At 44.0% G+C, this 11,830-nt stretch overlaps 1 protein-coding gene across 1 annotated transcript; it reads left to right on the plus strand.

Annotated features, from left to right (window-relative positions):
- The first annotated feature begins 1,567 nt into the window (after positions 1 to 1,567).
- On the plus strand, positions 1,568 to 5,994 carry LOC136768113 (copine-6-like). Its single transcript, XM_066722165.1, has 8 exons — positions 1,568 to 1,576; positions 3,646 to 3,786; positions 4,319 to 4,402; positions 4,520 to 4,609; positions 4,843 to 4,941; positions 5,060 to 5,166; positions 5,342 to 5,372; positions 5,944 to 5,994. The coding sequence occupies exons 1-8, from the start codon at positions 1,568 to 1,570 to the stop codon at positions 5,992 to 5,994; spliced, it is 612 nt and encodes a 203-aa protein (XP_066578262.1).
- The last annotated feature ends 5,836 nt before the right edge of the window (positions 5,995 to 11,830 follow it).

The following is an 11,830-nucleotide window of genomic DNA, read 5'->3' on the forward strand; positions in this document are numbered from 1 at the left end:
CAGTTGTGGTCCGACACCTGGGAGATGAAATTCAATGTGGACAAGTCATTCACACTGACTTAGCAAAATGCTGTAGAAAAAGTGTAGAATTGAGAACAAGGGCAGTGATGTTCAGACTGTACAATGCACTAGTTAGAGCTCATCTGGATACTGTGTGCAGTTCTGGGCTCCACACTTCAAGAAAGATATCGCTGCTCTAGAGGCAGTTCAGAGGAGAGCAACCAGACTTATTCCAGATCTCTGTGCAAAATATTTCAGCTCCTCCAACCAAATGGCTTGATCTTATCAAAAACATATTTCTAAATATCTTGCAAAATCGACATTCACAGTGACCCATTTCTAAAGATCTTGCAAGCCACACGCTGAGAGATGCACGTCCCTTCTCAGGGTGTAAATTATTGGACAAGTCTGATAATATCGTGCTGTTGCTGCTGCCGTGCTGCTTCTCTCTCAGGTGACTCTCCAGCCCCTTAACTGGCGCAGGTTCCTGGCTACTGGTGTCTGGTGGCCATGATGCCCCTCCAGCACTGTGATGTGCTGACTCTGTGTGGAGGCTGTGAGCTCTGGACGGGTCGCACCACCTCAACAACAATCCCACACCACTGGGGCTGGAATACCCCACTGACTGGGGGTCCATGCATGAGTCTGCAGGGACAATAATACACTGGGGGCGGGTCGACGCCTGCAGCCTCATCGCACAGAGCCCTGTAACTGTCACCCCCGCTCACCACCGCTCATCAGGGCTGCCCCTTGTGCTCTGTAATGCATTGATAATGGGAAGAGACCAGTGGCAGCTGGTGACTCAAAAAATTGGGGAGGACAGGAGGACAACCAACCCACTGCAACACGTTATTTTACACTAGTTGGCTACTTATCTCTACTTTCTTATGTTCAAGTTATGTTTTGTTCTTATGTTGAAATGTAGCAATAATCCAACTAACAACCTAATGCAAACTTACTATACAACTAAGGTAAGGTAATGCACCCAAAGTTTATCCCCATCTTCCATAAGGAACAAACATCATATTATATTACACCCTCTGATTTAAAAAGGAAAAACAAAAACTTATTTTATAAATGATACTGAGATTTGGTATTGGTTAATTTCAACCAATTACTCTTTTTTATATTTTGATCTCCCTCTTGCTTCTCAAATATACAGGAGGAGGAACCCCCTCTGCCTCTATGGACCAGCCTCCTCTGATATTTATACAGACACACAAAATATAAATCCCAACAATTCAGAGTGCAAATCATGAAATGGAAACAATTAAGAGCAATACGTTACATGACCTCATCAGTAGAGATCCATTAGCATGATAAAGCAGGACACGCTGTGATGGAAACAAACACGCCATAATACAAAACAATATCTGAAATATTAAGACTTCATGGATGAGTAAACAAAAACAAGAGGTGATTTAACAAATAATACGATTTAACAATTAGGCCATTATTTAACCCGTTACTTTCATTGTTAATTATTTAACTTGGATAGAGTTTGACATATGTGGCATGTTTACCAGATGTTGGGATGGTCTAAACATACTGGGACCTGGCAGAGAAAATGCCCCAGGTGAAGAATCCGCAGAGACATCAGTGACCCGAGGTGATTTCACCTGTTACTTTCATTGGTGTATTAATTAATGTGTGCACAAAATACAATATTTTCTATAAAAACACAAGTTTCTGAAAGCCCAGAATAAGTATTTTTCAGTTTTGGATGTCTTTGTAAATCTTTCCACTGTTCCAGCGTTCCGCCTTTCCTGGTTTTACCCAGATAACTTATTTGAAACTACAAGGGTTATTATGTTTGTTTGTTTGTTTATATGGATTACCTTTAAAAAATAAGTAAAAAGGTAGGATTTTCATTCACATCTATACACTGGAAGATAGGACTCACTCCTGTAAGATAGCACTTTACAAAATTTCACCATGCTTCTTGCGTTACTAATACTTGTATTATTGATTCCCCTTTGCTCCCTTTCCCGTAGGCCTTGACTGCGACCTAACATCTTGACAGCACTTAGCTTTTACTGTCCACGATGTAAGACCTCACTTATTGTATTCACTTGTGTAAATTGTAATTTGTAAAATGTGTAATGCTTTGAATTGTTTTGTATTATTTAAATTTGAATTTGTAATGTTTGATGCCTTGTACTGAGCTGTATTCTTACAAAATACAAGCACAATACAAAGTGTAAGTCGCCCTGGATAAGGGCATCTGCCAAGAAATAAAAATAATAAATAATAACTAATAGCGAATGTGACATCATCACATAATGTATGCATGTACTGTGTATAAATACATAATCAGTATATTTTCACTGAGGAATGGTCACAGTGTACAGCTGTAATGTTTATTGTTACTGTTGATACATGTATGTAAATGCTTTGTCAAAACTACAAGTGGTTGTTAAGAAAAAAAAGTACCATTTGAATATGGAGATGGAGAGGGAGATGGAAAAAGGAGGAGAAATAGGAAGAGAGAGAGAGAGATAGATGGGGGGGAGAGAGAGAGGAAATGTTATGTACAGTCCAGTATTGTTGAAAATTGTTAATTTTCCTGACTATATAATTCAGTTGCAATTTCATTCAATTCCAGTTCAGTTCAGTTCCACCTCACAGTCTTAAGAGAGATTTGTCACAATTGAATTTTTGATTTCGGTCAGTGTATCAGTCAGCCAGTCAGTCAGTGTGTCAGTCAGTCAGTCAGTCCCTGTGTCAGTCAGTCCGTGTTTGTCACTTATTTATATGCTTTTCCAAAAATGTTCACCCCCTACACCTCTCTCTCCCTCCCCCTCACTCTCCCCATCTCCGTCCTTCTCTCTCTCTCTCTCTCTCTCAGACCAGAGTCACTAAACCTCTTTAACTGCGGAATGGAAAACAGGCCAGGAAGTCAACCATCACTGTGAGAAACACCTTCGTCTTAATCCTCTCCATCATCGTCATCATTATCATTATCAGTTTTGTTATCTTTGTCTTGTTCTCTTGCAAGATCGTTAACATTCTTCTTCCGTTCGACTGAACACTAATTCCTCCTGTCGTTACATCACTTACTATGCTAGTGCTTTCTGTAAGGATATGATCAATAATGAATGGTTCATAATCGATAGAAAACACCAAACACCAAATGCTAAAACAATATATTATTTAAAATCCCATGTTAATACTAAACAATACTTATACTAATACTTCCGCTACTACTACCACTACTACTACTACTATTACTACTACTACTACTAAATAATAATAATGTGAAATAAAATGTATATATACAGTAATTATTATTACAATTATTATGTACTGCATTCCACTATTAACAGATCCTGTCGGAACGTACAATTTTCATATTGTATTTCATATTTTTTCTATGATAAATGTACATCTGGCACAGTCCATTTATTTGGAAACTAAAATAAAGATATTAATAAAAGTTAATCACATGCACATCCAACTTGCTAAGTAGGTGCAGTGTACAGAAAGACACACACTCACCACAGCTCCAACGCACACATAAAAGTATTTATTTAGCCCACGCTTTGCAGGTTTTTAGAACAAACAACGTTTCGATCTACACAAGATCTTCATCAGGAGATGCACACTACCATACCATACAATAATACATAACCAATAATATCACAGGCAGACAAAGTGTCTTCAGCTCCTTCACACTGTGGTTATTATTGTTGGTGTGGTGTTGTGCTGCAGGTGGTATCGGAGGAGGTGTCGGGGAGCAGTGAATTTGTGGAACTGCAGTTTAGGGCTCAGAAACTGGACAACAAGGTCAGTGAGGTTTCTGTGTTGTGTCATGTGTTATGCTGTTACTCTGTTATTGTGTTACTGTGTCACTGTGTTATTGTGTTACTGTGTCACTGTGTTATTGTGTTACTGTGTCACTGGGTTGCGGTGTTACTGTGTTACTGGGTTGCTGTGTTACTGTGATACCATGTCAACGTGTTATTGTGTTTCTACATTATGGTGTCACTGCATTACTGTGTCACTGTGTTGCTGTGTCACTGTATTACTATGTTACTGTGTTACTTGTTATTGTGTCTGCATGATTGTGGTACTGTGTCACTGCATTACGGCGTTACTGTGTTACTGTGTCACTTTTGTTACTGTATTACTGCGTCACTGCGTTACGGTCATACTGACAGTAGTGTTAATGTTGTGCTAACAGTCCCTTCTGGCAAGAGTGTCTCCATACAGTTCAGTGAAATAACTGCTGCTTAAAGAGCTGTGATTTGAGTGTTTAATGAGCAGTCTTTCTCTCCCCCTCTCTCCCCATCCCTCTCTCCCCATCCCTCTCTCTCAGGATCTCTTCAGTAAGTCAGACCCGTTCCTGGAGATCTACAAAGTGAGCGGCGATAAGACTGAGCAACTGGTCACTCGCACTGAGGTCAGAGCGCAGCCAGCTGACCAGCTAACTATCTAACTAACCAAGTGACTGACTGACACACTCACCCCTCTCTCCCTCTTCTTCCTCTTTCTCTTCCTCCCTCTCTCCTTCTCCCAGGTGGTGAAGAATGACCTCAGTCCACAGTGGCAGCCCTTCACTCTGTCTCTACACTCACTGTGCAGTGGAGACCCCCAGAGATCACTGCGGGTACAGAGAGAGAGAGAGAGAGAGGTGGAGAGAGAAAGAGAGGTTGGGAGAAAGAGAGAGAGGGATTGGGAAGAGAGGGAGAGAGAGGAAGGAGGGAGAGAGAGAGATAGAGAGATAGCAAGAGGCAGAGGGAGAGAGTTGGAGAGAGAGGGAGGGAGAGCGGGAGGGGGTGAGAGAGATGGAGGGTGAGAGAGAAGTTTGCTTATCTTTTGACTCCCTACTCCTCTGTGCAGCTGGTGGTACGTGATTTTGACTCCAGTGGGAAGCACGACTTCATTGGGGAGGCATTGACTACCCTGAAAGACCTGCAAGGCGGCGCCACAGAGGGGGAGGTCAGCCCGTCCCTGTCCACTCCCACTGTCCGTCTGTGTGTGCATGTCTGTGTGTGTTGTGTGTTGCCAGGTGGTGCTGGACTGTATTAACCACCGTGTGTGTGTTGTGTGTTGCCAGGTGGTGCTGGACTGTATTAACCCGAAGTACAAAGCTAAGAAGAGAAACTACAAGAACTCTGGACGCATCATCGTCTCCAAGTGCAAGGTGACCTGTCCACCTCCTGTGTGAGCCTTTTCACTAAGGGAAAGGGAAAAAGGAAGAGAGCTATAGAAAATAGCACTAGTCTCATAAAATGAACCAGAACAGGTTTTCCTCAGTAGTATTGAAACTCATCTCTGCATCTCTGTGTCTCATACACACTCTATTGCAGTCTCTGTTTACCTTGTCTTGTGTCTACAGTCCATCCTCCACCATTAGCACCCACACCTGGGTCTGTCTTCAAACGTCTGTGTCACCGCACATCACAGTGAATTTGTGCACATTGGTATTATTCGGCAGTGTCTATATAAAGCATCCAGGCCCTAGGGGGGCGTCCACAGAGTTGGGCTCGATATGTAGGAAAAAGACATGCAAACTGGCAGGGATGTGGTGAAAAGGCCGCAGTGGTTTTATTCTATACCGTGTACAGCGCACAAATAAACAGATACAGAATGGACACAGACTCCTAAGTCCTTGTTGAGCCTGCTTTAACACGAACACAGATCCCTCTCTCAAAATACAGCTAATAACAGACTAGACGCACAGCCACACACACAGCCAAAGCCTGTAGTGTCTCTCAGTCCTTGTCTCGCTCTTTCTCTCTCTTTTTTCTCGACTACTCCACTCCCTGGCACTTGTCCCTGCCTCTCCACGCCAGGGAGCAGCCTGGCTGTGGTTGTTGTTGTTGTAGTAGCAATTGCAGTAGCAGCAGCAGTAGTAGCAGCATCAACACTTTGATGTCATTATTGAATACATTAATAATTGACTTTCTCCCTCTACCTCTCTCTGTCCCTCTCTCACAGGTGGAGAAGGTTTACACGTTCCTGGACTACATCATGAGGATCAATTCATGACCTAATGGACAATTAACCTACACATTATCCAATTAACAATTAGCCCCTAATTGCTTAATGCATCAGTGATAAAAGCAGGACTATTCATGCTCTGGAGTACCACTCAACTACTCTCTCTCTCTGTCCGTCTTTGTCTCTCTCTCCGTTATCACCCTCTGCTCTCCCTCCTTCCGTCCTTACTACTCCCCTTCTTCCGTTTAAATGGCAATGTTTTTATCACCACTTGGTGTTCTGTATTATTGAAAATAATTATTTATCGTATGTCTTTTTTATTTACTTAATTACTTTATTATGGGTTTGTGGGTTGCACATGTGACAGTAAGTTATTTTGCCAAGCGCACACCGCGGGTCACATTCTCACCTGGACTCACCCGCATTGCTCTCCCTAATTACCTCCACCCTTGACTCCCAGCTATTGAGGCTGGGCATTTTGTTCACTTGGCCGATCAGATACTAGAGAACCATGTGCAGCGGTGAGGCGAGGCGAGGCGAGGCGTGAAGGACCAGTGCTGGAGGTGAAACTGATCTTCCTTGCAGCAGGAAGACGATAGCCTGGAAGAAGACTAGTACTGATTACAATTGATATGGAGACATTGAGACGAGACCTGTGGAGAAGGAAGGCAGTGATGGCGAAATGAGGGTTCGTGAAGCACTGAGGCTCTCCAGCCACTTGTATCGCACATTACTTGAGGTCTCATCCAACACAGTGTACACTAGTGACACCTAGTGACATTTGTGCTCACTCATACTCACGGTAGATTGATACCACTGCATTACTTTTTTCTTAAAACATAAGTGCCACACAATGTATATTAATCTACCAGTTTTAGTTATTTTACAAAATGTAAAAGCAGTAGATATAGTGAGGGAAAAAAGTATTTGATCTCCTGCTGATTTTGTACGTTTGCCCACTGACAAAAAAATGATCAGTCTATAATTTTAATGGTAGGTGTATTTTAACAGTGAGAGAGAGATTAACAACAAAGAAATCCAGAAAAATGCATTTCAAAAAAGTTATAAATTGATTTGCATGTTAATGAGGGAAATAAGTATTTGAACCCCTATCAATCAGCAAGAGTTCTGGCTCCCAGGTGTCTTTTATACAGGTAATGAGCTGAGATTAGGAGCACTCTCTTAAAGGGACTCTCCTAATCTCAGCTCGTTACCTGTATAAAAGACACCTGTCCACAGAAGCAATCAATCAATCAGATTCCAAACTCTCCACCATATCCAAGACCAAAGAGCTGTCCAAGGATGTCAGGGACAAGATTGTAGACCTACACAAGGCTGGAATGGGCTACAAGACCATCGCCAAACAGCTTGGTGAGAAGGTGACAACACTTGGTGAGATTATTCGCAAATGGAAGAAACACAAAATAACGGTCAGTCTCCCTCAGTCTGGGGCTCCATGCAAGATCTCACCTCGTGGAGTTTCAATGATCATGAGAACGGTGAGGAATCAGCCCAGAACTACACGGGAGGATCTTGTTAATGATCTCAAGGCAGCTGGGACCATAGTCACCAAGAAAACAATTGGTAACACACTACGCCGTGAAGGACTGAAATCCTGCAGCGCCCGCAAGGTCCCCCTGCTCAAGAAAGCACATGTACAGGCCCGTCTGAAGTTTGCCAATGAACATCTGAATGATTCAGAGGAGAACTGGGTGAAAGTGTTGTGGTCAGATGAGACCAAAATCGAGCTCTTTGGCATCAACTCAACTCGCCGTGTTTGGAGGAGGAGGAATGACCCCAAGAACACCATCCCCACCGTCAAACATGGAGGTGGAAACATTATGCTTTGGGGGTGTTTTTCTGCTAAGGGGACAGGACAACTGCACCGCATCAAAGGGACGATGCACAGGGCCATGTACCATCAAATCTTGGGTGAGAACCTCCTTCCCTCAGCCAGGGCATTGAAAATGGGTCGTGGATGGGTATTCCAGCATGACAATGACCCAAAACACACAGCCAAGGCAACAAAGGAGTGGCTCAAGAAGAAGCACATGAAGGTCCTGGAGTGGCCTAGCCAGTCTCCAGACCTTAATCCCATAGAAAATCTGTGGAGGGAGCTGAAGGTTCGAGTTGCCAAACGTCAGCCTCGAAACCTTAATGACTTGGAGAGGATCTGCAAAGAGGAGTGGGACAAAATCCCTCCTGAGATGTGTGCAAACCTGGTGGCCAACTACAAGAAACGTCTGACCTCTGTGATTGCCAACAAGGGTTTTGCCACCAAGTACTAAGTCGAAGGGGTCAAATACTTATTTCCCGCATTAACATGCAAATCAATTTATAACTTTTTTGAAATGCGTTTTTCTGGATTTGTTTGTTGTTATTCTGTCTCTCTCTGTTAAAATACACCTACCATTAAAATTATAGACTGATCATTTCTTTGTCAGTGGGCAAACGTACAAAATCAGCAGGGGATCAAATACTTTTTTCCCCTCACTGTACATGCATATATACATACTTAAATTATACAAATGTACACATGCTCATGCATATATATATAATGTATACATACATACTCACATGATTATACACCGATCAACCATAACATTATAACCACGTGCCTAATATTGTGTAGGTCCCCCTTTTGCCGCCAAAACAGCCCTGACTCATCAACTTTGAGGACAAAATGTTCACTTGCTGCCTAATATATCCCACCCACTGACAGGTGCCATGATAACGAGATTATCAGTGTTATTCACTTCACCTGTCAGTGGTCAATGATATGGCTGATCGGTGTAATTAAATTATAATAATATATTTAGGAAAATAATAGCTATAACCAGAGAATGAGGAATAAATATCTCAAATCAAAAGGATTTCTATGGCAGGAATGACCACAAGTGTCAGGTCTGTCATGGTGAACAGACTGGGCGTAAGGGGACCCAGGTGTGGAGAGAACACAATCCAGGCAGGGAGGTCGAGAGCCGGCAGACAGGTATAACAGAGGCAGTTCAGTAATCGAGGTCAGTAGAACAAGCAGAGGTCAAATCACAGACAAACAGGGCCATACAGGGAATCTGAGGTCATGGTCAAAAACAGGCAGGCAAAGGGTCAGATATCCGAAAAGCAGTGGTCAAGAGAAGGCAGAAGTCAAACACAGTGGCACTTTCACAATCAGCACACCACTTGAAAACAGATTACAACAATGACTTCACAATGATCCAGGCTTTGGCTAAGTTTAAATACACTGAGTGATGAGTGGGGCAATCAGGAACAGGTGACGGAGATAATTAAATAATGCAGTACTAGAATACCATGAAACAGGTGATGGGTGACATCTGGTGGTGAACTGAGGAAAGATCAGGCCGACAGCATGACAGCAAGTAAGTGCAGAGCAATGCTGAACTCTCCTCCTCTGTCCCAGCAGCGCCCCTGTGTGTCTCTCAGGCTGTGAGAGGCTCTAACAGGACTGACATTTTCTCTGGGTCTGTCATGTGTGAGAATTGTGGGAGGGAAAAGAAACGATTTTTTGGAAGAATATGTCCCTTATTTTAGCATATTTATTGAAGTGCAAGAGAAAGTGCATCTCTGTGTAAACCTCTCCTGTCTCACAGTGACCGCAGCGCCGGTCCTCTCTGTGTCCACCTCTCCTGTCTCACAGTGACCACAGCGCCGGTCCTCTCTGTGTAAACCTCTCCTGTCTCACAGTGACCGCAGCGCCGGTCCTCTCTGTGTCCACCTCTCCTGTCTCACAGTGACCGCAGCGCCGGTCCTCTCTGTGTCCACCTCTCCTGTCTCACAGTGACCGCAGCGCCGGTCCTCTCTGTGTCCACCTCTCCTGTCTCACAGTGACCGCAGCGCCGGTCCTCTCTGTGTCCACCTCTCCTGTCTCACAGTGACCGCAGCGCCAGTCCTCTCTGTGTCCACCTCTCCTGTCTCACAGTGACCACAGCGCCGGTCCTCTCTGTGTAAACCTCTCCTGTCTCACAGTGACCGCAGCGCCGGTCCTCTCTGTGTCCACCTCTCCTGTCTCACAGTGACCGCAGCGCCGGTCCTCTCTGTGTCCACCTCTCCTGTCTCACAGTGACCGCAGCGCCAGTCCTCTCTGTGTCCACCTCTCCTGTCTCACAGTGACCGCAGCGCCGGTCCTCTCTGTGTCCACCTCTCCTGTCTCACAGTGACCGCAGCGCCGGTCCTCTCTGTGTCCACCTCTCCTGTCAACCAGATGTGTCTCTGCTTCATATCTCTGACAGTGGAGAGATACTCTGCTGGGTGTATTCTCTCTTTGCAAGGTTGTTTTGTAATTTAATTTCTTTGCCCCAATGTTCCAGAGAGGAGTTCTTGATGTGTTCTGCAGTTTGTCTGACTCTGATTGGAGGCTGGTTAGCACTGCTGAGCTGAAGCTGCTTAGTGTTAGTGGGGTGAGTGCAGTGAGCTTCAGGGCCAGCTGGCTGAGGGGACTCTTTTCTGGGCTGAGCTCTTGGGTTGGCAGGACCTTGTGCTGGAGCAGGTCTGGGTCACTGTTCTTCAGATGTGTCCAGATTCTGACCTGCATGCCTGCTTTGGGCTTTTCTGTTGTACTTGTGATCTTCTTTTGTACAGTTTAGCTTGCAGGGTTTCCATTGGGTGTTGATCCAATTTACTGTAGTCCTGTTGACTGACTGAGCCCCATACCTCACTCACATACAGCTTGATCGGCTGGATGTCGCAGTCTATAATTTTGAACCAGATTCTGACAGGTATGTAGCTTCCTTTATATTGTGTTAAAAGCTCTGAAGAATCCCCTTTTAATTGCTCTCAGAAAAATCAGACTGTAGAGTAGATTGAATCAAACAGAGTCTTTATTCAAGCCGCTTGGAGAAAAGTAATACACACAGACACGCAGGTCTCTGTCCTTACTTCCCTAAAATCATAGAGATTACATGATGTTATATACATATTGCGATATCCTGGACAGGGTGCGTTTGAACCAATAAGGGGGAGACAACTCCCTATCTTATGATATCCTCACTATCTTCCTGATTAAGCTTAAACACAATGTTTTCTATTTTATGCCCAAATATGGAGACATATGTAGCCATTTCGCTATATTTATATTCCACACGTATCTAACGCATGTCTAGATAGGCAAAGGGGGGTCGTGTGCCCACTTCCCCATCTTCTTGTGGTTTTACAGAACGTACGTTCTGTACTAAAATTGTACTATGTGTCTGCAGAGAGATGCATCTGATACAGACCGGTAGAAGCTGGTCTCATTATGTAATCTTTGGTTACCTCATGTACGGGTGAGGTATTTGGGGCCTCTTCAAGCTCTTTGTGGTTCTTCTATTCATACATTCACTGCCACGTTAACGCTCACTGACGAACACTCTGAGTGTGTGTGTGTGTCCTTCTCATGATGTCTTTCAAAATGTCACACTTCTTTTGAGAGTTCCTCTCTCAACCAAAACATCTGAAAAGCAATAGTCAGTGTAATAGCAAAGCAGGCATCTTCACACAGTGTGAAAAACCTTCCCCCAAATAAGGTAGTGAACCAACTGTAGTGACAAGAACAGGAACACACGGGAGCAGTGACCGACTGTCGCTGGATTGAAACTGAAATGTTTTAACAGTCAGGATGGCAAGTCCACATACAATAGTCCGTAATACAAGTGTTTTCAGGCGGCGCTGACCGCTGCCTTCGACACACAGACCACCCATGAGCCCCTGCGCTGCACTGCTGCTGGCCTGCAGCTCTCACTGCTTGTTCACACCAACAATCCGCAGAGACAGTCAGTGTGAAGGAACACGATTCAGTTAACATGCATCCATTTACAAGTTAAATTAATTAATACATAAATACAGCAGATCTGGGTTTGCCTCTAAAACATAAGGACTGGTTTAATAA

The sequence above is a fragment of the Amia ocellicauda genome, chromosome 14, assembly GCF_036373705.1.
Source record: "Amia ocellicauda isolate fAmiCal2 chromosome 14, fAmiCal2.hap1, whole genome shotgun sequence".
Classification (NCBI taxonomy): Eukaryota; Metazoa; Chordata; class Actinopteri; order Amiiformes; family Amiidae; genus Amia; species Amia ocellicauda.

Coding starts and splice junctions, on each gene's coding strand:
- LOC136768113 (XM_066722165.1), top strand. Junction 4,610..4,842: donor ACCCCCAGAGATCACTGCGG/GTACAGAGAGAG, acceptor TCCTCTGTGCAG/CTGGTGGTACGTGATTTTGA. Junction 5,167..5,341: donor GTGACCTGTCCACCTCCTGT/GTGAGCCTTTTC, acceptor TTGTGTCTACAG/TCCATCCTCCACCATTAGCA.